This window comes from Microtus ochrogaster, unplaced genomic scaffold (assembly GCF_000317375.1).
Source record: "Microtus ochrogaster isolate Prairie Vole_2 unplaced genomic scaffold, MicOch1.0 UNK12, whole genome shotgun sequence".
Lineage (NCBI taxonomy): Eukaryota > Metazoa > Chordata > Mammalia > Rodentia > Cricetidae > Microtus > Microtus ochrogaster.
In genome coordinates, this window is record NW_004949110.1 from 1,866,717 (window position 1) to 1,894,540 (window position 27,824).

Genomic DNA, 27,824 nt, shown 5'->3' on the forward strand with positions numbered 1-27,824 from the left:
GATATGGGGTCTAGATTTCAGACAGGTTTGCCAGCCGATTTAGGCGGAGTGAATAGAGTCATTCCTACTGGAGACAAGCAATTTGGGCAAGGGCTAATGCTCAAAAGTCGGAGAAAGCAAGCAGAAAGCAGGTCTGGCTCCCTTTTCCTAGCTCCCACAGCGGCAAGCTACGGCCCGGGCCCGTGAAGACTGAACTTGACCTGGTGTGGAGCCGCTTGTCCCTCTCGAACTTGAGTCTCTGGGGGTCTGGCTCCAAAGCCGCCACTCCTCTGGCCCAGAGAGGACTGCTGGCGTTGCAGCTCCCAGGCGGTGGCGGCCAAGCTGAGTCTCTCTACTGAGCGAGGAACCCCCCCCCCCCACACACACACACAGACACCGCAGCGTGCTGACCCCAACTCCATCCTACCCCTCCCCTCTTCCCTTTCTTTCTACCCGCGCCGCCAAATGAGAAGGCTTCTTTGGGCCTTGGTCTTTGAGAAAAGCCGAGGAAACACACCCTGGCTTTGAGCTTTCTTCTCAGGAATCCCCTCACAGACCTCATCACTAGCTTAAATCCGGAGTCTTGGTGGCTACTGGTGGGGTCATAAAACTCAGAAAACTCAGACGTCTTTCTGGGTGACTTCCGTTTCAGTGATTCTGCACAGACTATAAGTTCACCTCGGGAAGGAGAAACTGAACCTCTGTGGCTAAACACTATCTTGAGTGTACAGGCTAGGTGACTTTGACTAGGCTTCCCCGTGGGCCTAACCCTCGGTGAGCAAGGAAGAGTGAGGCATGCAAAGATCCTAGAGCAAATGTTTTCTGCTGAGAAACTTCGGTTATTGCGTTACTACCGTGGCTGAGTGACAAGGGCATTGAGCTACCATGCTATCTAGGAAGAAAGGCCTTTGCCAAGCAATGATGCGTCCAAAACCTTTCTATTGTCAAGTAAGACGCAGAAGAGTACCTGCCCCATGATGGCGGCCAGGTGAAAAGAACCGGCATGGGTTGTGCTGGCCCTAGAGCAGAGTGCTGTGTGAACTGGATGGTGACCCAGGCTTTTCACTGTTGACAGCATGTGGACGGCACAAAATGTCCCCTACCTGTTCATCTGAAAGCGAGGTAGTGTTGGAGGCCATTTCTGCCATCACTGGACAGAATTTTAATTAAAAACCCTAAAACGAGTAATTCTACAAATTCATGAAAGGATAGAGTTGATTCAGACACCACCACCCACCCACTTCTTTGTGAGGAAATGCTGGCTGGCTACTCCGACGGACAGGTCATACAATTGATCTGAAAATAATTCATAGGCCTTAAAATACCACGAAATGTAAAGAACTCCACAAATGTCACCAGGAGGAAAAAACATTACCCCAACGCCTGAAGTTCGCACTTCCTGGTTTCTGGGTCAAGGCAGTTCTGTGCCCTAATCCTCAGGATGGGCGAGTTTGAGCTCAATCGGACCATTCCAGGTCGCGCAGCAGCAGCAAACCGACTAGTATTTGGTAGTGGGCTGTGCAAGCAAAGAGCATCTAGGGCAGAAATGGGCCGGGATGGGGGTGGGGGCTAGAGGAACGGTCGGAGGGGGACAGAGAGATAGGCACACTCCGGGACTGGGCTCTAAATGAGGGAAGCCGAAAAGCCCTTGAAATTCCGGTCCTGGGCCCTTGGGACCAACCAAGTCCACAGGACATTTTGTCTGAGGAACAAGGAAAAGACGTGTGTCTGAGAACCTCCACGGTGCTAGAACCCGCATTAGAAGGAATAGTGCATAGGGGAAGCCTGAGTGGACTTGTAAGCCAGCCAGGAGTACAGCCACAGAATCGAGCCAAGCAACCCAGCATCCCGGTCCTTAGCAAACAGGAGAACCCTGTACGGCTCGCCACTCAGTTCTTCTAGTGGCGACGGCAGGTTACCCGAGCCTCCGCTGGCATTGTGAACTCACTTAAACCAGCGCGGTTTGAAAACAAACACGTGCGGTTTCCCCGCCGCACTATTTTGGGAGTCAGGCCAGAGACTTTCACAGGCGGGAGCTTCCGCGATTCCCTCCTCTGCTCGCCAAGGGCGGGGGCACTATGCATATTCATTAGCACGTGGAGCCCTGGGCCGCTTGCCGCGCATGCGCGCTGCTGGTCCTGCTGGAGGCCTGGGGAACCTGAAAACACGTCCCAGCTGGCGGAGGCTCAGCAGGCCCCTTAGGTTACCCACTAGGCCAAGTGTGGCCATACCTTCTATGCCGGGGCTGGGAGAGAGGCTAGCCCGAGTATCCTCTAGCATCCTCGAAACTCACTCCTCAGGCCTGATTCCGGACTTTCAAAATATCTTCCTAGGTGAAAAATGTCTCTGTCAGCAAATTCTATCCCATCCTTTAATCTTGGTTTTCTCCTCTTCTGCAACTTCAGTTTCTTTGTCAGAGGCTAAACATTTCCCGGTTAGACAAGGTTTAAAAAAAAAAAAAGTAAAGAATTGTAATCTGAGCTTTACTCAGCATTTATGTCCAGATTTTTTGAGACTTATATTGGAAATAGTTACACACACACACACACACACACACACACACGCACGCGCGCGTGCGAGCACACACACAAACAAAAATATATATACGTTTATACGTTTGCTCAGGCCTAATCCTTTACAGCGAGTTTGTTGTTGAAGATATGGTTACAGTGTGTTCTTCACGTTCAGTAGTTGACTTGGGCTTGTGCTGTTTGTGGCTGGGTCTCTCTGTAGCTTCCACAGCCTGTATATTCTTCTGAGCCGGCTACAGAAAAACCTTTTGGCCACTGGAAGCAATCAGAATTCAATGTACAGACTGTCACAGGTCCCTAATATAACCATTAGCAAGCATAGTTTCTGAACTAGATTGCTAAATTCCCTTCCTTGAGAACCCCACCTCTAATTCATCATTTGGAAACCCTAAGGAGGAGTTGATGACCATTCCACCTTGTAGGATAGAGCAACCCCAGTTTGTACCGTGTATTTCCTATTGCTGGGGGAGACATACTAAACCGATCCACCCCTCATAGATCGAAGGCCAGCGTTACTCTTATTTTGTGTGCATAAAATAACATTATATTTTCAATAGTCTTAAAAAGTCTTGAATATAAGCTATAATTCAACATTGTTATTTCTTGTCTATATTTTGTTAGTAACCACCTATTGAAAATAAGAATGCTATATGATCACCAACCCCTCCAAAAAATTGACATTCTATAATTATGTTTAAACGGACACATGTTACAGCCCGTGGGTTAACATTTTTTCTCTTTAAAACTTAAAAGAAAAATATTATGGGTTAGGTAGGCCCTTAGTGTCTGGACTGGCAAAGACAGGGCTAATCATTCCATTGCTACTCTATTTTCAATAATTAGAAAATAATTAGATGATATCACGTCTGAGCATCTTTATAAAAAACACCTTTTTTTCTTGGTGTGAGAACACAGTTCTGAAAACTGCAGCTGATGTTACTGGGATTTATACCTCTATACCAAATGGGAGTGGTTAGCATTTCAAGTTGGAGAAGTAGAAGTTGGAAACATGTGAAATCTGATGTCTTCACATCTAGACCAACTAAGGAATAAACACATCTCCACCTTTAGACTAGCTAAGGGAATAAACCCAGTGCCTTCCCTTCAGTATGCCAGGCCACATGCAGTTACCTCTCAAAATGGACTTACACTCAATCCATCTTTAAGATTCAAGGTTTTCTCCAAGTCACTTCTTGGAGAATAATGTGTTCTGGTACCAAGGCGACCAGCAATGGGTCCTGCGCACTAATTACACCTTGGCCTCCCAACTGGTGCTTCAAAACATTTGAGGAGGTGGGTGAGACCTTGGACAGTGTGCTGCTGTTGCTAAGCTCTCAAAGTTCTGAGAAAACTTCACAATCAACAAATAAAAATATCTAAATGCCAAGCCCATCAGGAAAGAAGGTTAGTGCTATTTTCATTGTCAGTTAAAGCTAAATAAAAAAAATATATGAATAAATAAATAAATAAGGCAATTGAAAGGTTACATCTTTCTTTTAGAGGTGGTTTGCTTCTTAAAGGTTAACTTGAAGGCTTGACTTTAAAAAATCAAAATCATCAGCTGCAAATGCTTAAAGCAGCTGGGGGTAGCTTTTGAAGAAGAAAACAAAGGATCTGAAAATTTGAGAATTACATAGCCCCGATATAAATGGTGCTTGTGGGTTTGTATGCTTGCTCTTTGAATGCAACAAACACACACACACACACACACACACACACACACACACACACACACACCAAACTCATTCCTCTTCATTTCTCAAAAGAATGCTTGTACTCAGGCATTTTCTGTTGACACAAAATAACATTTTAATAACTTGTTAGCTGTCCTAATCATTTGATAGTATCCAGAATACAAAGCAGTATGCGATATGAACCAGAATGGCCTTCTGCCTAGATCAAAATCCACAACAACACATAGAAACCAGCCATTTGCAGCATCTTCGGCTCCTGCTAAATAGAGTCTAACAATATATTTCTCTGTTCACATTCATGTATTTCAAAACCTAATAGCCCATGAAGAAAAGTATGAAGAATACATCTCAAGAAGCAGACATTAAAGGTGCCAGCAAAATAATAGACTACATTTAAGTTTAAAGCATTATTTTGGTGACTTCCATCATTAATGACTTTTTCTTTGTGGTGGGCATTGGAGGAAACAATGCAAAGAGGGGATTGCCATAAATGTTGTCATCTATTATAAAAGTTCCTTTGCTGTGAGATTATTCATAAATACATACAGAGGGCTTCTCAAGTGGTAATAAAACTATTTGACCTTAAAAATCTATGAGGATATTTGAAATTTGGAAAAAGAAAACACATACTTCTAAAATGTATTTTTAAATAGTCTATATAAATCATCTGTCATCGTGTAATATTTAATTATCACACTATGATAGTAAAGCAAAAGGACATTGGGTACATAGCAATCAGACAGAATTTCACATTTGAAGTAAACTTAATTTAGACATACTCAAATATAAGCTGCCTTCTCAAATACTCTGAGAAAAATCCAAAACTGCTGATAAAACTGTCATCATATTCTCATCAGGGTCCCAGAAAACCTCATATTTAACAGAAAGGGGAAGAAATTATTAATGGAGCTGTTGTTTTTCCTAGGAAGATGAGTTATGTCTACCGTCCCTTCTGCATTTAATGTTGGGCTCAGTGTCTGGTATCAGTTTAAATACTGCACTGTTAATCAGTCTGAAACTTCCAAAGCTACCAAGACCAGGGGTTTAATCTCACTGTTTAGAGTTAACAGCAACTCTTGCTTAGGTATTCAACTTTTTAAAATCTCAACAAATTTTGTAAGGTGGCGCTCTTTTCATGAAAGGCCAATAAACAGAACAATGTTTCTTTACAGTTAAACATCAATATTCTTACCTTTTTCTATTAAAAAATGTGGTATCTTAAATGCAGCAAAGCCTTTTATTAGTAAACAAGACTTTGTTGACTAAACATCAGAAGTACAAATAGCAAAAAGTGGCTTTAAAGTTTATATGCCATTTTTATTTTATAATTAGCCATTGATATAATTTCTTAAGTTGCTATTGCTGTGAGACACATGTTAAGCTCTTAAGAGGTTCTTGTTCTTAGGCTTGTAACTTCCAGGACATACAGAGGACAGTTGAGAAGCAAAACATGCTTCCCCTGACTTCTAACACATCCACACCCTTGAAGGCATAGCCAAGGGCCTGATTTGTGAGTTCTAGCTACGTTGTCTGCCTAATGGGGCGATCATGCAAGCGACAACCAGAGACAAAGAAACCAGCGTCCCTACCAGAGAACCTAACTTCACCAAAGCAGCATAGCTTGCAAATCTATCAAACTAAACTGCAAGAAAGACAATCTGATTTAGAGAAAAGGCGTTCTGCCACAGTCATTAAGCACAAGTAATTTAGATTTTTTATATTGTCTCCTCATTTACAAATTTACTGTATCAACGCCAGCCAATGGAACGAATTTCTTAAGTAAATGAGAAATAAATAAAAGAGATAGAAAGATAATCACATTACATAAAATAATTCTCTTTTCTAGATGTATTTTTGAGAGAACTAATGACAGTAGCAAAATTATAGAAATAATAATATATCATAAGAAGTAATTAATTTAAATTAGCATCATGTTTGAAAAATATAAGTGAAACGCTTTATGGACATTTACTTTTGTACAAAGATGGAAGGCCTGGAAAAGCAGGCATCGGCATCCTGAAAATTAGTTATGGCCATAATGGTTTAATTGAAGACAGCAATTTAAAATATAATATTGTAAATCTGCAATCCAGTTTCAGACCAGGGAATTTAATTGGGGAGGGGGGCAGCTGAACCCTTGAATGACTGCAAGTTCATTTGCAAGGCTACAGAGATAGCCCCCGAGCTTCTCACAATTCGCTTGCATTAATATTGATGTTGCCTGTGCAATCTATTTCCGTTATTTTTATGGTTGTTATTCTATGTCTGCAAAGGTCATTTAAATTATACTGAGGCCGAAAATTTGTTTCATAAATTTTGATATAAATACTAATTACACCCTCTCGGAGAGCCAGCAGGGTAGCGTTCATTTATCAAGTTTATATGACCTGCAATGACAGAAAAGAAGGCAAGAAAGGCTGGAGAGCTTTCCGGAAGATCCAGTAAGGCTGGCACAGGTTGCTGGGGGGGGGGGGGCAGGGAGAGGGTGTGAAGAAGAAATTCCTACCACAATCACTGAGATTTAAGAATCTTTAATAAGGTACGAAAGATTACCAAACAGTTCTGGAAACTAAAGTGTACATACGAGTTTTTTTTTTTCTAGCCATAAATATTGAATAGCTGTAACATGGATAAACCGGGCCCTTTACATGCGGATAAATATGGAAACTAGGAATTATATACATTGTGTGGTTGTATATTTTGCCAAAAAGCAATGGACAGCTATAGTTTATATCTTTTTTAATATCACTTTACATAAACAAATGGAACAGTTTGACACGTAGAACCAGGCTCGTACTATACGAATTGTTGACAGGACATGAAACAACATTTTACTGCACTAAAGTACTCAGACTTTGGGACGAAATGTTTGCACTTTATACAAAAAAAAGCACATTAATATCAATAATATTCTGTTAGGTCGACGTGGAGACTGTAATCGTACAAAGTAGTTCACATTTTGGTACACATTTACTAGAACATTCTCTCCATTCAGTACAAACAGTTGGCTTTCGGCCGCCCACCCCTCCCCCTCCCCCCTCCCGCCAACCTTCCCCTCCCCAATGCAAAGACCACCACGCCACGATCCCACCCACCCACTCCAACCGAGGTGTAGCTATATACAGAATCCAACAGAACAGATTTAAGCTAATAATTCTGTATTTACAAGAAAGTAAAACAAGACGCTAACGAAAAGCTGCAGCCCAAGAGAGCTTGTTCTGATCCGACAAGAAATTGGCCCTCAGGGCCTTTGGCGGTGTTCGGTCAGGCAGCCGCCTCCTCTTCCACCCCCTCCCGCCCTTCAGCTACCAAGCCGTTTCCAAATAAAGAAAAAAAGAAAAAAGAAAAGAAAAAGAAAAAAAGAAAAGAAAAGAAAGAAAATGAAAATTAAAAAAAATTAAAGGTTTACTGTTTCCTCTGTCTTACTCAGTCCTGGGTTTACCGGCAGATTTAAAAACAAAAAGAAACAAACGTTTGCGGGATCGGGACGAGGGGGTGTTTGGATTTTCAGGATTCTTTCAATTATATTGTGTGTACGTGTGTGTTCAGTCTCTTAAATAGGGTTTGGCATGTTTTGTTTCTGATTTTAAACGTACCATTCGTTAAAATTGGAAGAGAGCGCGCTGTGGCCGGCTGTGTGGTGGACCGCGGAGGAAGAGGGCGACATGGAGCTGGTGGTCGGGTTGTCTGTGGTGGGAGACACGATGGTGGGTGGCGTGGACGACTCGTACCCGGAGCTGGCGGCGGGAGAAGGCTGTGAGCCCTGAGAAGAGGACTCGTGAACCTGAGAGAATAAAGTTGCTTTTAACACAGATAAAGAGTTGGCCCAGAGGCTATCCAAGACTATGAAGGCTGTGCTCCCCCTCCCCCTACCGAGCGCCCCCTCCCCTAACCCTCCCTGCTACTTTCAAGCCAGGGATCTCCCAGACTCTCTTCTGTTGGCAGGACCAATGGGACTTGGGCTTGGTTCTCCGTGCTCGGCCCGGCGTTGCCACGCTCACGGAGGAGACCGTGCCCGAGGTACTCACAAAAGAAAAAAAGGGGAGGGGGACTTGGAAGGGGGAGGCTGCTTCCCAGGCCAGAGTCTAGGAAAGTTCACTTCCTGAAGTTTGCCTGCCCACTTGGAGGAGAGCAGACTCTGAGAGCTGAGCTCAGGACCGAGTCCTCGCCTTCTCCTGGCTACCCGGAGCGATGGCGGCGCTGACCGCAGCAGCCTCCGAAGCCCCAGCTCTGACAGCGCGGCCTCGGAGTCTCCTCACTTATTTTTACTTTCATTATGAAACAGTCCCGTTTAATGGGCCTCTGGTTCTGCTATCTTGCCCGCCCCTGCTCCTTCTGCCCAGTTCTTCTCAACCGAGTGAAACCGTTTGCCTTTCCGCCTCCTGCGGCTCCTGCCGCCCAGCCAAAGCCGCTCCCGAGTGGCTGGCCCCGGCCCGAGCGCAGAAAGGGCTCCTGCTCCAAGGCGACTGGCCAGACCGCAGCGTTACCTTCATGTGTTTGCGCAGAGAGCTGGGGTGCGTGTAGGACTTGTCGCACATCTTGCAAAGGTAGGGCTTGTCGCTAGTGTGCACGTGCATGTGCTTCTTGCGGTCGCTGCTGTTGGCGAAGCGCCGGTCGCAGCCTTCGAACTCGCACTTGAAGGGCTTCTCCCCTGATGTAAAAGTTGAGAAAGAGATGGATCTTATTTAAAATAAAGCAGTAGCTGTTTTCAAAGTTTAGTAGATAATTTTTAATAAATAAAGTACTAGCTGCTTAGAGGTAGCCCTCTCGAACTTGAAATCTGGGGGGGTTGAATAAATCCATGTGTCTGTAGTGTAACTATGAATATTTTAACTGTTTTAACGCCCAAGACAGTTATATGTACATTTTATTTTTACTTTGTAGTGATGGTAGTAGTAGCAACAGAAGTAGCAGGAACAGGTTTTTGTTGTTGTTGTTGTTTGTTTTAGTTATTTTTTTTTTCTATGCAGAATAGCAGCGGCTCTGGACCTTGGGTTTTCTGCCCAGGATTTTGCAAAGGTGACCCAGCGGCTTCTATTTAGCTCTTTATAATTTTCAGGACCTGGTCAATTCTCCTCCTGCTCTGCTCTTCCCCCTCCATCTTTGCCCTCTCAGACTCTATACACCCCCACCATTGCCTTTTCCACGCAACTCCACTCCACCCCCTACATACATCACATTTTATGGTGTAATCTGGAAAGAAGGAAAGGGGTTTTCATACCTAAAGTTCTTACCTGACTGGGCCATTAAACCTAGAGTTCAAGTCGGGTTTTCTTCCACCAGACAATGCTCAAATCAGATCCCCTGACTCTTGGGCCCAAGCGACCCATAATTTCCAGCCTGCCACCCCCACCCCCTCCGCGTGCGCCTGAAACCCTGAGTTGCTTGAAACTGTTTTCTTATTGTTGCTGTTGTTTTGCTTCCCTTTTCAAGCTTTCCACTTGTCGGTATTTTTAAAGGTCAACTCTCGAGCCCTCATTTTAAGAACAGTCTCTATGCAGTGTAATAGACAATTAGGATTTCTGCACCTTCCACCGACTGTCTCACTCCTCAATTCCAACTCGTCATTTGTAAAATGTATATCTTATATATACACGTAAACTTGATTTCCTCCTCAGATCCAAATTATACTTCCTAGTCCAACTGCACTCATCGGCTGTTTCTTCCTGTTTCTACATCCTTTAATTCAACCTCAACTTCCCCCACCTTTTCCAAAGGACTCAGCAAAGTGCCCGAGAGGGTAGCCACCAGCAAGAGTTTAGATTTGTTTGTAGCTGGAGCAACCGACTCCTGCTCGGCTGCTCTGCACGCGCCACCTCTCCGGGATTGGAGCTTGTCAAGAGCTTGGTCAAGCCAGTCTCGGCTTCCCGGGTTTCATTTCTTTTTATTCCTTATTCTAAAAACCTGTATGCTCAGATCCTTCTAGTCCACGCTTTCTGTTTGACCATATTTTCAAGACCCGAACTAAAAATCAGATCTGCCTGACTCCTGAAACACGAGGCCCAGACCCCAATAAAGGTGGTTTTGTGCCTCTCAGCCCCCAACTTTCGAATCACGCCCGGGTGAGAGGTAGAGTGTCCTACATTAAGTTCCGTACCTGTGTGCGTCCTTTTGTGGATCTTGAGGTTCTCTGAACGCGCGAAAACCTTGCCGCAGCCAGGGAATGGGCAGGGAAAAGGCTTTTCGCCCGTGTGCACGCGGATGTGGTTGACCAGTTTGTATTTGGCTTTGAAGGGCTTGCCCTCACGCGGACACTCCTCCCAGAAGCATATGTGGTTGCTCTGCTCTGGGCCGCCGACGTGCTCCACCGTGACGTGCGTGACCAGCTCGTGCATGGTGCTGAAAGTTTTGTTGCACGACTTTTTGGGGTTGGCCAGCTGCTCTGGCTCGATCCATTTACAGATAAGCTCTTGCTTGATGGGTTGGCGCATATAGCGGAAGAAGGCGCCAGCGCCGTGGTGTGCAGCCATGTTCACGTTCATGGGCCCGTAGCCGTGAAGCTGCGGCGCGGCATAGTGCTCAGATCGCGGGCTGGTCACCTGGCCGTACTGCTCCGGCCGCGGGTACATGTCCCCGGAGAAGCCTAGCCTCATCTGCCCGTTGACCACGTTGGGCGACGCGTGGCCCGCCGCCTGCTCGTGAAGCCCGGAGAAAAGGAGGTGACCCGCGGCGTCCGTATGGCCGTGTGGGCCCCCGAAGCCGCCGGCTGAAGCAGCGAAGAGACTGTGCTGGGCGCTAGCTGCCGCCGCCGCGTCGCCGAAGCCTCGGTTGCGGAACAGAAAGTCCCGCGTAGAATTGAAAGCTGCGCTGGAGTAGGAGCCGACGTGGCCCGGGTGGTGATGGTGGCCCAGGGCCGCAGCAGCTGCGTAGCCGGGAGCCTGCGACGTGAAAGCTGTCTGGCCCGCCGAGGCCAGTTCGTGCGAACTGGGGTTGAGCTTGAAGGCGCCCATGCCGTCGGCGAACGGGTTGATACCCAGGCCCACGTCTCGCTCGGCCACGTCGCCTGCCGAGTGGTGCCGGGATGCACCAAAGGTGGTCACACCGATCGCGGGATACTGGGGGCCGGCGTCCAGGAGCATCGTGGCTGCACGGGGCAAGCCCCGGCCTCCCCCGCCCCCCCCACCCTCGCCCGCCAAGGAGGGAAGATCAGGAGGAGGAGGAACGGGAGGCGGAGGAAGAGGAAGAAGAGGAGGAGGAGGGAGGGGGAGTCGACCCACCTAACGAAGTCTTAGCCAGCAGGCAGCGGCCAGGCGCAAGCCGGCGCCGGCCCGGCCAAAGGCGGGCAAGCCGGTCGACTGCCGGCTGGTAGAAGGCGGGCTCCGGCGCTCGCCGCTCCAACAGCGCCGGCCCGGCTCGCACTTTCTCGCCGCTCAGTCTCTGCCGAGAGGGCCTCGAATCAAGGCTGCCCGGGGAAAGGCATAGAACATCTCAGCCCCCCAATAAAACTTCTTCCCGGATTTGTGGCATAGAGGAATGTGAGCGCGAGAGCCGCCACTGCTCGCCCTGTCTCCTTCTCGCGCAGTGCGCCCCTCCTCTCACTCACTTCTTCACTAGTCTCAGTCTCTCTCTCTCTCTCTCTCTCTCTCTCTCTCTCTCTCTCTCTCTCTCTCCTTTCAGGCTCTCGTCCTCGCTCCTTCACTCTCCCTTTTCCCCCTCTCTTATTTTTGAAAAAAAAAGGCGGGGGGAAGAAAAAGCAAAGAAAAGGCGCAAATCATGCACAATATTGTCTTTTGCGGTTTATCTTCCTGGGGAGAAACTTTCACCTCCTCAGCCGGGCGGTGAGCGCGAGACTGATAGCAGCAATCATTCCTGCAGATAAATGAATTGAAAGGACGACACCGTCGTCCCCCCCCCCCTTGATGAATGGGAGCAGGGGGAGGCGTCACGTGCGACCGACGCGGGCGACGATTGGTGAGGTGGCAATCCCCCCACACACCCCTCCCGCGGCCGCCGCGCCAACGAAGGGCGCGCGGTGGCGCCGCGCGCTGCTCATTGGCCCGCCCGCCTCATCAATCCCAGGTATTGTAAAGCGCTTGACATCCCCTTTTGACTAACAGGGCTGCCAGGAGTAGCAACTTTTTTTTTTTTCTGGCAATTTTTTCCCCCTCTTCTCACGGAAAAGAAAAAAAAAATGCCACGATTCCTTTCCCCTCTCATAGTCTCTCTCTCTCTCTCTCTCTCTCTCTCTCTCTCTCTCTCTCCTCTCTCTCCCTCTCTCCCTTCCTCCCCCCTCCCCCCTCTGCCTCCTACCCCTCCCTCTCTTGGTTCCCCCATCTTTTAAATTCTCCCCCCTTTTCTCTCCCTCTTTCTCTTTCTCCCCTCCCACTTTCTTTCCTTTCTTTCCCTCCCCCTTCCCCCACTCTTCCCCTCCCCCTCCTTACCCCTCTGCTACTCTCCTTCAGACCTCCATTGAGCGATTGTAGACTAGAGACCCCCAGTCTCCTAGAGCAGCAGTTGGGGACCAGCTGATAAACACCCCAAAGGCACTTCCAGATTTTCCCGATTCAGCAACTTTCTTTTCTTCCTCCCTCCCCTTCTCTCACCCCCCCCCCCCTTTAAGGGCAGCAAAGGAGGCTTTTGTTATTTGCTCCTTTTGAAGTTTGCTTCCTTTTTGCCGGGCCTCTCTCCTGTTTATAATTTAAGATTCGAGAGCGCGAGGGCACTCCACTCTCTTTCCTAGAAACGAGATCTCTCAGTGTCTCCTGTAGCCTCAGTTTTCCAGGCTTCCTTCCTGCGTGCCCACTCACCCCCAAACACAGGTGGACGGAGCTCTTAAACTTTTCCCGGTTCCTGAGGTTTGTCGGGTTGGGTTTTGTTTGTTTTTGTTTGTTTGTTTGGTTTTTTTTTTTAATGGCACTTTGGAAACGCTGTGGCCGATTTCCCTCTTCCCTCATTTTTCTCTTTTCTCTGGTCCTGTCCGTTGTCTGCTTTGCCCCCACCCCCAACCCGCTCACTGTGCCCTCTAATTCCCATCCCGGGCCCCTTTCATTCAGGTAAAACTGTAAATTTCCCAACGCGCCATTGTTCATCTGGATCTCCCAAAGCTCCCTAGAGATCCCGGAATACTTTTTTGGTATTTAAATCCCCGATAGATAGGACCAATGTAAATTTTGTGACATTCAAACCTTTTCCAGTTCACAAATCAGTCACCCTTGTCACAGTTATTGAAATTCCGCAACTTGCCACAACAAGACGGTGGAAAAAGCGGGCGCGGTCTTTGTTGCCGACCAGGCTTTTGATCGCCAGAGAAAATTTACTTACCTTCAGATGAGTGAGCAGAAAAAGAAATAACACTCCCTTTGATTTAGTTAGGAAAATGCAGACATTTGGATTCCGTGCAAACATACAACACTCGCTTGTTTTCGCGATGCGGCCCTCGATTAACCTGTCTTTGCCCAGCGCAAAGTCTATTCAACAACTGCGCGTAGTTGCTTTTTGTCCCATCCACAAAGAACCATTGACTATATATTAAAATGATTGTTGAAAGGTAGAGGAGTATGGCACGTAAAAGCAGGGGAAAATCCCTGTAACTCAATCAATTAAACCGAGCGACATTTATACATTTCAAAAAATGCATGAGGATGTGGAGCCGGGGGCGACAGAGGTTGCGTTTCTCCTTAGCTCAGTTTTAAGCCCATCAGCTTGGCCCAGGATTTAGCCTTAGCGCCTGCATATTCATTAGGTCTAATTATTTTCTAGTAAGGAAAACACAAAAAGCCAAGAGTCGGAATCCTTCAATTTGCCCTTTGTTTCTAACTTCATTTGGCTTCTTTGCAGCTGAATCAAGGCTCTAAACTCTTTTTCCAGACAAAGGGACCTTCAACTCATCCTTTCACGTGATGTCCGGTTAGAAAAACTTACCAGTTCGCCAAGGAAAATGAAATGATTTCTCTCTCTCTCTCTCTCTCTCTCTCTCTCTCTCTCTCTCTCTCTCTCCCTCCCTCCCTCCTTGGCCAGCTAGTTTCCTAGGGCTGGAGGAAAAAGGTCAGCACTGGTTACTTCTAGCCTCCTTTCTGTTTTCTCAGTTTTCTTCCCAGACTCTGGTTTGAGCACAGTGAACTGGAATTAGGCTGTACACACACACACACACACACACACACACACACACACACACACACACACCATCTCTGGCTCTGAGGTCAGATTGTGGCTGGGGATGGTTTCCCTGTGTCTAAGAGATTGTGTTAATCATCTGTGCTTGTGAGACTTAAAAACAGAAATTCCAGGAAAAGAAAAAAATAAAGAATGTTCTGCCCCCAGCAACAAGTCTGAGTCCAGGGCCTCAGCACTTCTCAGGTAATCTGAGTGGACGCAAGCAATGAGTGACAGAAAGGGCTGAAGAGGAAGGTGGTAGGAATTTCTTTTGGACCTAGCATATATTTTGTTTGGGGGAAAAAATACCAGAACCATTCAGTTCTTTTTGCTCCTACAAGGGGAAGCTGGATCCTAGAATTATGAAAACCTTTTATTCGAAGAGGTTTTTCCTCTAGAGGCTGCGCTGGTCTTTCACTAGGGAGAACAAATATTGAACGCACCTTGACTGCTTTAAAAAAAAAAAATAGGGAGGGGACCTGAGGGAAGGGTGGCTGTTGGGAGAGGGGAGGGAAAATAATTCTTCAAAAAAAGGAAGAAAGTCAGGCTTCTCTCCTCCAGTCTGTGGAAAATTCACTGAGGACGTTGACAGAGGGCATTTTTAGGAGACCCACCCAAGCATACAAGGTAAGAGTAAACATGAGCGGGTGAATAAAAAGTTGTGGGTTGTAGAAGTTAGCAAGTGGGATTTGCGGCGCTCTCCGCAGGAAACGTGAGAGGCTCCGGTTCAAAGCCACATGCACCAACGTGACATATAAGCCATTAAAATATCATCCTGACGGCTCGTTTCTGCTTCATCATACATTCCCTAACTGCCTCCCCGAAAGCTGGAGAAGGAGAAATGAAGGATGACCGCCTCGGTGGAACCACAAAAGAGGCTTAGAGGGATGTGTAGTCCCCCCCTCATCATCCCAAAGTGATGTGCAGAAATGAGGTGATCCGGGCAACAGGTGGAGCAGGGTAAGTACTTGAAACCAGGGGGGTAATACCAGGAAGACCCATACCCCCTGCAAGTGCTCTTATGGGGGCCATAGGCACCCAAACCCTGCTGGGTGGATAGGCCCAGTCAGACTTTTTCTCCATCTTTACCTTAACACACACACACACACACACACACACACACACACACTCAGCCACCGCGGGTACAGGCCCCACCCCACTGATTTTAAAGGGGGTGGGGAGGAGCCCTTCTGCCCAGGGCAGCGTTGAAGATGAGTCCTTTCTTTCCTCCCGGGAGGAGTGGGTGCAAGAAAGACAGATGGGGCTCCTACTGGCAATGGCACCAAAAACAGCTTGTTGCCCGCCCGTCTTCCCTCCTCTTTTTTGTAAATTGCCTGGGTGTGCCCACCGTGGGCACAAGAAGGGCAATACTGACCAAGCTTTGCCCTTTTTGATCATGGCTGGAACCGGGAGGGTGCTGATGAAGGAGTCCTGGCAGACAGCCTTTCTGCGTTTGCCTCCGGCAAGGATGATAGGAAGGGTTTCTTTCGGTTTACCCCGCCAGGGTCAAGTTAGTGCGGCGGGGCGGCTACATCACAGAACTTCTCCTCCGGATACTCACTGAGGATGCCCTCTGGGTCCGCCTCGGGGCCGGCTGCCTGCTTGTCCTCATCCTTGGTCCTGTCTCAGGATCCTAACTCTAGGATCTACTCTGTACGCGCGCCATGAGCCATGGGTTCACGACTGGGCTTTCTTTCTCCCGGATGTGAATCGGGGCTGAGGTTAGGTCTGGGGAGCAGGCCTTCACCCTAGACCCAGGGGCATGTACCAAATTACTGGCAAAAGAGAAAGGAACAGATTTGGATGTTAAAGAGTTAGTTAGCTACCTGGTTCAATCTAAAAGTTTGGAGTTGATGAATGGTTGGGTCACAGGGACAGGAGGGAGACACCGAAGTCCGAGAAATGCAAGAGAGGGTGTGGAAGGGCTGGTTAAAGACCTGGGCATTAGCTGTCTACAGAAACTGCCTTTGGATGTCAAGGTTTGACCGTTGACCTCCAACCTGTTTCTGGGGCACTGTGTTTTTCCCTTTCTATGTTCAAAGTAAGACTTAAGTGCACAGGATATATTCATATCTGCAGGTGACCCCACTAGTTTAAACGTGACTCTCAGTTGTCAGCCTTCTGCCTAGAGCAAGGGGAATCTGGTCTCTACCCTCTCGAGGATAAGAGGTAGAAAAGGGGTGCTACAACCCAGCACTCGGCTCCTTTTTCTGGTGCTTCAGGGCTGGTGGAAGGTAGCCAGGGAAGTGGGAGTGCATCTGGCTGTCGATCCCAGCAAAGGCCAGAAGCCGCTTTCATCTTTGGCTTGGTAGCTCTGAGTCGGCCAGGGCCGAGCTTTGCCGGCAAGTATTCGCTCACACCTGATAGTTAATCAGTGTGGAACTGAAGTCACCAGCTATGGTTGACCTCTGACCTTAAACAGGCCTGTGTGGACTAAGTCTACACTTAGTCTAAGGCAGTCTCTGTGATTCCTCAAATAAAATAGCGTCTTTTGCTATTATGAACCGTCCCATGTCCTTGCCACTATCATCAGTGAGGCTCCCTGGCACCACTTTCCTCCCCTCCCAAGGTGCACGATAAAGGTAGATTAGGATATACCCTGGTAGTCCTCCTTACTGAGTTGGTAGCCACCTCAGGAGCAAGAGTTTTGGAGAAATCAAAGAGCTTTTCAGATCTTTTACCCTGGGGACCTCAGATTCAGGGGCCCAGGGACAGTGTACAAATTGTCTTCTCATTCTGTTCTTTCCGAAAGCCCACTGGCTAAGTGCTATCAAATTTGGACCAAAGGTGTTTGCCCTATTTGCCTGCACAAAGCTTCTACAGGACTACTTAAGGGTCCTCGTGTTTGCCTTGGTCCAACCTTTGAAATATTTGCTTGCATGTCTGTGGAACCATTTATAATGCTTAAAGGACATGAACATAGGGGATAAGGGTACCAGCCACAGACCTCCTAGAAAATGGGTTGTGCCAGCACTGTGGGTGGACAGGAGTTCCTAGGGGAACTTACACCCTTTTCCTCAGAAGCAAACAAGTAAATTCTATTATTGCCAACCAACCAGGAACTGTGGTGCCAGACATCCCGCCATGAGGACATTCAGAGTAAGGACACCCAGCTCATTGCCCTTCTGTAAGAAAGCAAAGTTGGGCCTCCTTTCTCTCCTGGTCTATGCTAGAAAGAGCTTGTTACCTTTATGCAAGGATTTTGTTGTTTGTTGTTTATTAGAACAAATGAAAACAGTTTCCTCTGGGGGAAAGGTGAGTATACTCAGGCCCATGCCTGGGAAAGAAAAAGAAAGGATTGAAAATCTTAGGGTAGTTTGGGTCTGAGTTAGAGGTGAGGTGAACATAAGAAATCAGAGACCTTAGCTGATACCGTAGCCCCACTTGGATTTAGCCTATGGGTCAACAAGTTAAATAGCCACTTGTCCTGTGGGCTAGAGTGTCAAGACAGGCAGACGTCCCATTGACTGAGGTCTCGCTGTGTTTGCCCAGCCTGAGACCTTTTTCAATGACTGTTTGTCCTTCCTCACCAAATTTAGGGTCAATGCTAGGTGGATTGCCTGTTTAACTGCCCCACTGCCTTCAGCCTTGTCTGGTGGATACACAGGTCCTCAGAATGCTTTCAAGGATTTATGGTTGCCGAATGCCTGGGAGCTCCAGCCACTGACAAACAATCTTGAGAGGGAGGCATTATTTCTAAACTTTTCTACTACAAAAGGGACAACTTGGCATCAAATAACAACAACAAAAAATACATTTTTAATCTGGTGGATTTAATATTAGCTTTAAAAAATTAGTCAGTGACGGCTCTCAAGTAGGTCTGGAACATGCAAGGATAAAGAATTATTCACTGCTTCAGACAGAACAAGATTTGAAAATCTGCAAATTTCTTCATTCCAATAATATAACTAGGCATAATTGCACACCCCTAGAGAACAGAGGGCCCTCCCTGCCACACCTCACCAAATGTAAGTAACTAGCCTGAAGAAATACTAGAGTTTTCTGAAACAAAATTTCAAATTCTAGAAGCCAAGGATTTTTGGACATTGGATGAATGCTTCTACCTACAAGGCAGAGCAACGAATGATAAAAAAAAGTCTAACTGTGTGAAATTAAGTTTTTTCAGTGTTTTTATTACCAACCCATTTCATTTTACAAGAAATGTGAGTAGTCCCTAGAAATCTTTTTTCCCCTTGTGTTTCCAAATTTGAAAATGATCAAAGAAAGGCTGAGAAATTGTTTTCAGACTAACGTCTTTCTTTCATACACTCAGGCCACAAATTCTTGCTACAGAGACATGTATGAAATTGTTTTACTCAGTTCTTTTCTTCTCAAGCAGGCTCAAACTCAGAAAATGAAATACAAGACTTCTTTGGTGATGAGGAAACGATTACGGCTTTACAGAAACACCCTGAAAGAATCAAGTAAGTAAAAATAATTAAATAAATAAAAGTCTTATTATAAATAGAGATTTACTAAAGATTGGGCACTTTTTCTACTTGTTTGTGTTTTATGCATAAATTGTATTTGTTTCTCTTTTGTTACACTGAGATGTGAGTTTGGGCACATATCTAGAGTTCAAACGAAACTTAGAATAACACCTTGGTGTTTGATGCCTTTGCACACAAATCAATGACACAACCTACCACCAGCAGCCTGAGGATTAGCCCTCAATGGCTACTCATCTGGATGTTGTAGAATTAATATTTGAGTACTCGATCATTGAAACAACCACCCTTGACCTTCTGCAATTCCACTGTCACGTTATTCTATGACATATTCATCTTGAATTCATTTCCAGACAATTTGATTGGGATGAGGTTTGACATGTATTGGCTTCCATGAAAGAAGCGGACTTTGATCTTGGTGATGGGGTTTACATGATATGCATCATCTTTACCAGGGGCACCAGGCTTCTGCAATGTGGCAGTGACTATGTTCCCACAATGTGGTGTCTGAACCAAGAGTGAGTGACAGCCACTCTGTCAGAAATACCTTCATTGTGAAGAATTTAATTTTGTATTCCATTTAGAATAAACATAGGATTTCATGTTGGCTTTCCCCCCCTTCCAGGCATCTAATTTTTTCTCATTTCAACTGTACAGCTACATGTTTACTCTAGAGATGTTCCCTTTTGTAGGCAAGGCAAGCTTCTTAACAAGAGTTAAGTAAGTTAGGAAATGACTCTCTTCTACTATTTGTGATGATTTTATGACCGAAGCCAAAAGAGAGATGCAATTATTATATAAATTCAGTTATTTTGATTCCTTAATGATACCATGAAGAATATTTTAGCAATTTTCCCCAATCTTTTGTTTAAAAGACATTTTGCAGAACAAAGTATATTTTTTCAATACTCTCAGTTCCATTAATGATGATTAAAGCCCAAATTTCCATAATTAGCAAAAATTTCCTTTTCTAAAAAAAATCTGACAGACCTCATCTCATTTGCATAATTTGGGATTGGACATATGGCAGGCTTCTGGGGCTTAAATGGTTTCTTTTCATAAGACTTGAGGTACCGCCCACTGCAGGAATCCTGAAGTCGGTGGACAGCCTCTTCGGAGATACACATCTAATTTTGAGTGGCACCGTGGTCAGAAATGGGGGGGAAAAGAAGTGAAGAAGTGGGTGCAGATCTAGCAGCAGAGCATCCAGATGACAGACACTGTTTGGCCTGGCTCTGAGCCATGGACCCTCGAGTTAAGAGATAATCATAATTTTGTATTGTTTCAAAGAACAAGATGGAAAAATAACCCAGCTATTGGTGCCTAATCTCCATCCTTCCACCTTCCCAAGAAGAGAGGTTAGACATTTTCACTAGTGATGTTAGGAGTCCCACCAGATGAACCAACTGCTCTATTTCTAGAAAGTAAACTAGAAGTAATTTGTTTACGACATTGATGAGTGGCTATTGTGTGCAAAAACACTCAACTTATGGTTCTGGGCATTAATTTTCAGAGAAACTGGAGGGTGAAGGATGTTGCAGGGCTACTAGTAGAATCTTCTCCATATAAGCCCTCCTGAAAGCTTTAGTGTTGGGGGGGCAGCATTTGCCAAAACACCTCCCCCCATTTTTTTTTTTTTTCAAATCAAGCAAGAAGACTCTGAAAGCAAACTGAGCCACAGTGAAGATTAGCACTTCTGACCTATTGATGGTTTCTGAAACTGGGGATCTCTGTATTCCGAGACATCAAAAAGATCTTTGGGAAGACTAAAATATACCCCCTTCGACATGGGTATTCTATATCTTGTCGTTTCTGATCAACTTGGGACTGTCTTTGAGTTTATTTTTGAAATACACCTTGAAGGTCCTTATATAATTGCTCATAGCTCTATGTCAGTAAATATAAATGGAAACAAGAAATACTTTTCTCTTTATCTCTGTCTCTTGGGAAATGAACCTTAAAAGAATGTCTAGTCCCATTGTTATGGTTAGCCAACCGAGGTATGGACCATATGGCTCCAAGAACTTTGCAAGGCTCAAGCAGCCTCTGTGACCTGCAGGTCACCTGACCCCTGGCTACTCAAGAAACATCTATCCAGGATGGGTCCAGATGTTTTCAGTGCTTGAAGAGAAGGCTGCATCTGGGAAGGAGCTCCATGGGGCCAGGCTACTGTCAGTGTTTTTGGCTGAATCAGACGTGTTTGCCCTTTTGCTGCTGGCACAAAAAGTCATACACATTTTCATAATTTTTCAAGGGCAAAGTTAGTCAGACAGACTGGGCACTAACAAGATATGTATATAAAACCTCTGGATTTCTTTAGCCTTCAGATACACAGGTCAGTACTTACAATTCAGGAGGTCTGTAAACTTGGATTTTTTTTTAAATCATTCTCTCTACAACCTGCTAATGGAAAGTTAACATTTTCTTCTCCTGTGAAAATGAGAAGCAAACACATGACTGTTAGGAGTTCAGCATGCTCACCAGGTTTCCAAATGGTTCTGAAAATAGCGAAAATGCTTTTTTAAAAAAAAAAAATTGCCCTGTTCTGTCTGTATTGTTATTCAAAGCTTCTAATGGGGATTCGATCACAGTATGAGTATTAAGAACCCATGTTGGTTTAAATAAAATAATTAAGAAAAACTAAAATGGATTGTGAATTTGCAACATCCTGAACAATTAATTGTATGTCACCTAGGTTTAGGTGAGAGAAGGGGAATTTTAATTTCTAGGCTATGGTACAAGTGCCCCCACACTCAGGTTTACTATCTCAGTTCTGGAGGTTTGGATGACAGGAATAGTAAAGAACACAGTTTTGTGTTCAGCATGTATGCTGTGCTTTAAACCTTTTGGGGGTTCAGCACAGACTCACTTGAATTCATTCTTCATTTTGTGTCATGGTCATACTTGAAATTCAGAGGTTATACTTGAAATTCACTGAAGTTTGGTTACAACTGTCCAAAGATGAAGGGAAAAGGAAAAGAAGCCACCAAGGGACCAGATAGAAGCACCTCTCATTAAAGGGCTTTCTTAAGAGACGCAAATGAAGTATTGGGAGGGAGGGAAAGCCAGAAAAGGAGATGAATCTTCGAGTCTAGTTTTAAAATTGCCATGAAAGGCCTTGGTTTAGGGAACATAGGTCAAATGTCTCTTCTCCGTGTGTGTGTGTGTGTGTGTGTGTGTGTGTGTGTGTGTGTGTGTGTGTGCATGCGAGTGCTCTCACAGAATCTGTTTGTAATTGCCCAAGTCCTTCCTAATGCAGAGCAGAGAGATACAGGCTATTCAAAGCTAGAGAAATTATTGTGGAAGTTAATCCCTTGCTAAATCCCTTGCCCCAAGCAGGGATGAATGAAGAATGTACCAAGCTTTAGAAAATAAGTCAATTATTAAAAATGTTAAAGCCTTATTTATGGAGTGGGAATGTAGCTCAGTTGGGAGAGGACTTGTTTAGCGTGCATGGAGTCCACCGTCCCTTTAGCAGCGCTACATTAATTCAGTTGTGGAGGTGAGCATCTATGAGCCCAGCTCCTGTAGACTGGTAGCAGCAGGAGCAGAAGTTCCAAACCATTCAGGTTCTAGACCATCCTGGCCTGCATGTGATCTTGTCTCAAAAACAAAATAAAGCAAAATAAACAAATCAGAAGCCCTTTATTGACTAATTTTGGAATATAATATCCCCAGGGAGGGAGCCCTTCCATCAGTTCTGTTAGTGTTCTATGCGATTTCTTCAAACTTCTCACTTCTATTAAAGTTTTTGTTGTTGTTTTTCAGTCTTTGGAATTCTCCTTTAAAAACACAAGGCAGTCAGTGACCTGGGCTAAGAAAGCAGCAGAACCTAGGGCAGACAATTGCTCCACAATTGAAATCTTCCTCAGTTGGTCTTCCTTGGCCAGCTGTGAGGGCAATTCTAGACTTGAAGGCCAAGAATGCAGTCAGCTATGGTATCCCCTCTGTAGAATCCTAAAGACAGCAAAGACTAAAGTCAAAGCTTGGTCAACAAGTGGCCACAGACCGTGGGAGTAATCCCCGTTTCCATTCATAGAAACTTCATCTGGCATCACTGGACCCCCAGGTTAGTGCCCTGACCCATACCCTCCAGAGCAAAGACCTCTTCCTCCTATTTGCGTATTTGTGTGTCCAGAGCCTATTTGTTTTTCCTTTCTTTCTTTTTCTTTTCTTTCCTTTTTCTTTCTCCCCCCCCCCAGCACTCTCAGGTAGATAAACATGAGGTATGATGAAAAGAGACAGTCTGAAGTGAGTTTGAAACAAGACTTCCTCTCCCCTCCTCATGCCATCCATTGGCTCAATCTCGCTAGTCAGGCTGGGTTTCTAGGGTTTCTGCTTTCAGGGGCGCTGTCACCGAGAGGAGGAAAACATAGGCAAGGTTAATTGGGAAGAGAGTAGAGAAGAAGAGGGTGAAGAAAGAAGCAAAACTGAAAGGCAAAGTGTGGTGGCGATGTGGATTATTTGGGGGAAATGAGAACGAGGATGAAGGGGAGAAAAATAAGGGGGAGAGGAAATTTCAGAGAACGGAAGAGAATGAAGTCGGCCCCAGGTTCGCTACTCTAGGAGTTTCTCTGATCCAGGCAGTCTGCAGACTTCTTTCCTCCATTGACCCGGACCCTCTCCTTTGCACTCAAAGACAAACTTTCCAAGCTCCTTGAGGGGGCTCTGGATACTAAAATGCCTAGTTCTGTGTTTAAGCTCCTTCTCCCGGAGTCCTCATGGGTAGATGCAGAACCTAACCCTGCTCAATTTCAGAAGCCCAGTAACAAAACTCCTGCTTTCTGGAAGGGATGAGAGGTTAGGTGTACAGGATTCCTGCCTGGATCAGAGCGCATGAGCAGTAGAAGCGTGAAATGCTATTGGGGTTGGGGGAGGGAGAGAAAGGAGGAAAGGAGGGAGGGAGGAAGGGAGAGAGGGGAGGACAAGAGAGGAGAAGAGAGCAAAGGGAGAGAAGAGAGAGAGAGGGAGAGAGAGAGAGAGAGAGAGAGAGAGAGAGAGAGAGAGAGAGAGAGAGAGTCCGGCCTGTCATCACTGACGTCGGGGCAGGCCACTGGCCAATGGGGGACATGGGCGATTGTTCTCACGGTGGCCCGGGGCCGTGGCCCCGAATCTATTCATTTCGTTAAGCGCCCTGCTGCCGTCTCTGCAGTGCCTGGGATTTCATACAGACATTAAAGACACAGAAAAGGGAGGCGGGGGGGGGGGTGCAAACCCAAAACTTAAAGGAAAAAACAAACAAAAAAAACCCCACCACTTTGCATAAGTTTTTGTTTGTTTGTTTCTTGTTTTTTTTTTTTTTCTTCTTCTGTTGTCTTTTCACTGCACTGCCAAGCTGCAGTAGCACCGGCGGCTGGCAGGCCGAGGTTCAGCAGGAGGTCCTTTCCAGGCCCAGTGGGACACTGAAATTAATATATACGTCTAAGATGCTTCAAAATCACTACCACTTCCAACTTTACCACCTCCGAAATGACCCCTCCTATCACCTCCTTCTTTGGCCCGGAGCACCCCTTGGTGTTGGTGGACAAAGTAATCTTGAGATAGGGGTCTTACACCTCTGCAGCAGAGGCCGTGCCCCCAGGCACCCACAGACTCAGTCTCCTTGCCTCTCCCACCTACCCCATTATCACTACCCCTTCTCCAGCTCATGGCGCGGCAGGGGACGGCAGAACTGCAGCCTAGCCGGACGAAGGCGGAGGCTTTTTGGCTTGACTTGGTCCGCCAGGTTCACTGCTGGCACAGACTTGCTCAAGATCCCAGCACCAACGCCAGAATCCTAGATGCGGCTGGGCAGGGCTTGTCCCCGGGGGCCGGGGAAAGTGCGAAGCCCACTCCACCGGTTCTCATACACGCTATTTGTCTCGACAACAGGTAGCAGCTGCGGACACCATGGACCCCAGCTCGCCGCCGCTTCGAGCCCCGCGCTATTTCCGGGCCTTCATGAGCAGCCTCCTCAGGTCTCCCACACCCGTCGTTTGAACGGACTCCTGCGTTTGGGGCTCCCTGGAGATATGTATGCGAGGTCGGAACCCTTTGCACCGGGGCCTACGGCCCGCAGAGACACTTTGGCAACAGCCACAGCCCTGCATGGCTATGGTGGCATGAACCTGACCGTGAACCTCGCCGCACCCCATGGCCCTGGAGCCTTTTTCCGCTATATGCGTCAGCCGATCAAGCAGGAGCTCATCTGCAAGTGGCTAGGCGAAGACAGCCCAGCATCCCCGCGCCCCTGCTCCAAAACTTTCAGCACCATGCACGAGCTGGTCACGCACGTCACCGTGGAGCACGTCGGTGGCCCAGAGCAGGCTAACCACATTTGCTTCTGGGAGGAGTGTCCGCGACAGGGCAAGCCCTTCAAAGCCAAATACAAACTTGTAAATCACATCCGCGTGCACACGGGCGAGAAGCCCTTCCCTTGTCCTTTCCCAGGGTGTGGGAAAGTCTTTGCTAGATCAGAAAATCTCAAAATACACAAACGAACACATACAGGTCAGTACCCAGTGCTGTCTGTCTAGTGTGACCTTATGGGACACAGGCCCTTGGGTCTGAATTTCCTCAAGTTCCAGTCGAGGGGAGGAGGGAGGCAATTTTTGGTTTTGTTTCCTTGAGCCAGATTTATAAAGCGGTACTTAACAGCTTCTGCCTGTAGACTCACCGTTTTCCGGAGGCTGTGTGGAAAGAGTGGTCCCAGAGTTCTGGGATCCCTGTTGGTAAACGGGCGCTCCTAGCTTAGAGATTTGATTTGATTTAGGATCTGGAGCTTGGGCCCTGGGTACTGAGCTATAGCCCTAGTCCCTAGAATTTGTTGTTAAGACTTTTTCTTTTTTTGTTTTTTGATTATTTAAACAGCATGGCATCCCCACCCCAATCTTAAGTGAAATGGTAACTATTGTCTCACATTTGCAAGTCACTTTGGGAAACTCTTTCCCGTTTTAGCTTTGCCATCACCTGGACTGAGGGGGTCATCAGATCCTTAATACCTCATGAGGATTTATGAGCCTTGGGGGCCTACTTTGGACATGCTTTTTGCATTGTTGGCTCCGCGGAAGGGACTTTTTTTTTTTTTTTGGTAACCCTCATTCTTATTTTAGTAGAGACCCAACGGGACCCACTGCCTTAAATGTCATTTACCGAGCTGTTAAGTGAAATAGGGACATGTGTCAACCACATCTGTTAGCTCTAGTTAACAGAAAGAAAAGGAGCTCGGTGGAGGAGGCTGGGAGTTGAACTCTTCTGGCCAGAAGCATCTAATTAATACAATTGCAAGAAGGAAGTTTTCACACTTTCAGAACAGCCTGTGAAGTTACATTAATTAGTTTAGCAGCCACCCTTTGACTCTCCTTACTCCTCCTCCCCCCTCCCTTGAAGTTTAAGAAGTCAGCGTCTTCTCCCCTCCCCCATCTTGGAGGCGGGAAAAGGGAAGAAGGACGCAGAGACCGGAAGAATTCCAGCTTGGTACTCCGGTTCTCCAGGCAGTAGCTTTGCTTTCTACAACTCTTTTTTAGAACAACAGTCTTTAAAAGAGTCAAAGTCCCCAATGGTTTCAGTGTGAGGGAGGAAGCTTGCTGAGTCTCATTACATTCTGGCTTCTCCGAGAGGTGTAGGGGTAGAACATTGCCATAGGCTGAGGCAAGACCAAAGTCCACTTTGGATCCCGTTCTTTACCCCCCTGGCATGTCTGCAAACATCTTGTACGGTTTTCCAGAGCTCGCTCTGCTATCTCTCACATTCATCTGCTCCTCTCTCTCCCCGAGTTATATTCCCAGGGACCGAGGGGCGAGTAAGACCATGGTCCCAAACCTCAGACTTGCTGCTCCAGGGGCTGGTTGCCAGCACCTGGAAGGTGGATGCACAATCCGGGGCTGGAGAAAGAACTCATCTTTAATAACAGGGATTTTGAAGCAAACAAACTTAAACTGCTCTTTGCCGGCCCACTGTTTGAAGTCTGGGACGCAGAAAATGGTTAAATGCTTAGCGCAATCGACCTACATCAGAGAAGCCCAAGGTTGCCTGGCTGGCTCTCAGGTTTGCACGGAGTCAAGGCAGAATTCTGAACGTTCTTTTCGGTCTCAGTCCTGATTCATTACAGCTTGAGTTAAACGGAAAAAAAAATTAGAGGAAAACAAAACAAACCCCACAGATCCACCCCTGTTCCAGAGTCTTTCTCAAATCTCCTAAGTAATGCTCAAATCTCCTAAGTAATGGGAAGAAAAGGAGGAGGCAAAGCAGCAACAAAATGTTTCTCAAATGGCAATAGAACTCTCTACAAATTATTCATGAAGACAGTTTTCGATTCAACAGGAAAATAATTGCCTTTTCAAATATTAATGGCGTTTCATTTCCATCGAGTCGCTGAAGCGGCGATCAGGAGCAGATTTCTTAGCTGAGATTGTCCCGAATGTGACTCCCAGGCCTGGCTCTGGAGGCGGCGGGTGAAGAAAGGTTTCCCTCTGTAGCTGTGACAGAGACCCGGGAACAATGGTGCGGCGGCGGCGAGGGAGGCGCGGGCCAGGAGCGCGCGCGGTGCCAACCTCCCTAACTGGCGTGCCTCCCGGGACCCCTGCCCTGGGCTCTCCCCACCTTTCCCCGCAGTCAGTCAGCCCTGGAGGGAGGGGGGGGGGACACACAAGCCGGCGCCCTGGCCGCTCTGGGGCGGAGTCATCGCTAAAACCGACCCAGCCACAAGTGCGAGAAAATGGCGCTGGCCGGGCGTCCTGTAGGCCAGGAACTTTGCACCCGCGGAAGGAGGCTTTGCTCGCCCCGGAGCCCCGGCCGAGCACCGGGGCCAGGGCCCTAAACGGGATCCGGAGGTTTGCGGCCTAGGCGGCACAGCCAGGACTCAGGTCGTCCCGCGGAAGGCAGGCCCAGCACGGCGCCGCAGGGTCCACCCTCCCACCCAGGGCGTCGCGCAGGGACGTGGGGGAGGGGACGGGTGAGGGGTGGCGGGGTGGCGGGGGTAGGAGGGATGTCAAGCGCAGGGACCAGGGCGCCTCCTGCAGCTGGGGAACACTAGGGCCCGGATGCACCTGGCCTCCCAGGGGCCTGCTCTCTCCCCGGTACTGAAGAGGTTCAGTACCTGC

The 27,824-nt window shown here is 47.0% G+C and overlaps 2 protein-coding genes across 8 annotated transcripts; one reads left to right on the top strand and one right to left on the bottom strand.

Moving 5' to 3' along the window:
* Positions 1 to 7,583: 7,583 nt before the first annotated feature.
* Zic1 (Zic family member 1) lies at positions 7,584 to 12,010 on the bottom strand. The gene is made up of 4 exons (XM_005366650.2): positions 11,968 to 12,010; positions 10,302 to 11,606; positions 8,692 to 8,855; positions 7,584 to 7,988 (listed from the first exon to the last, which is right to left on the bottom strand). The coding sequence occupies exons 2-4, from the start codon at positions 11,281 to 11,283 to the stop codon at positions 7,791 to 7,793; spliced, it is 1,344 nt and encodes a 447-aa protein (XP_005366707.1). The 5' UTR covers positions 11,284 to 11,606; positions 11,968 to 12,010; the 3' UTR covers positions 7,584 to 7,790.
* A 157-nt stretch (positions 12,011 to 12,167) lies between these two features.
* Zic4 (Zic family member 4) lies at positions 12,168 to 26,802 on the top strand. Of its 7 annotated transcripts, none has more exons than XM_026789007.1 (4): positions 12,168 to 12,223; positions 15,124 to 15,256; positions 18,636 to 18,720; positions 24,616 to 26,802. In XM_026789007.1, exons 3-4 carry the CDS (start codon positions 18,651 to 18,653, stop codon positions 25,257 to 25,259), a joined length of 714 nt encoding a protein of 237 aa, XP_026644808.1. In that variant the 5' UTR covers positions 12,168 to 12,223; positions 15,124 to 15,256; positions 18,636 to 18,650; the 3' UTR covers positions 25,260 to 26,802. The 7 variants fall into 7 exon arrangements, with proteins under 7 accessions (XP_026644808.1, XP_026644806.1, XP_005366708.1 ...); XM_026789005.1 differs by having other exon boundaries at positions 12,186 to 12,223; positions 15,004 to 15,256; XM_005366651.3 differs by lacking the exon at positions 12,168 to 12,223 and adding an exon at positions 12,589 to 14,923 and having other exon boundaries at positions 15,004 to 15,256.
* Positions 26,803 to 27,824: the final 1,022 nt, after the last annotated feature.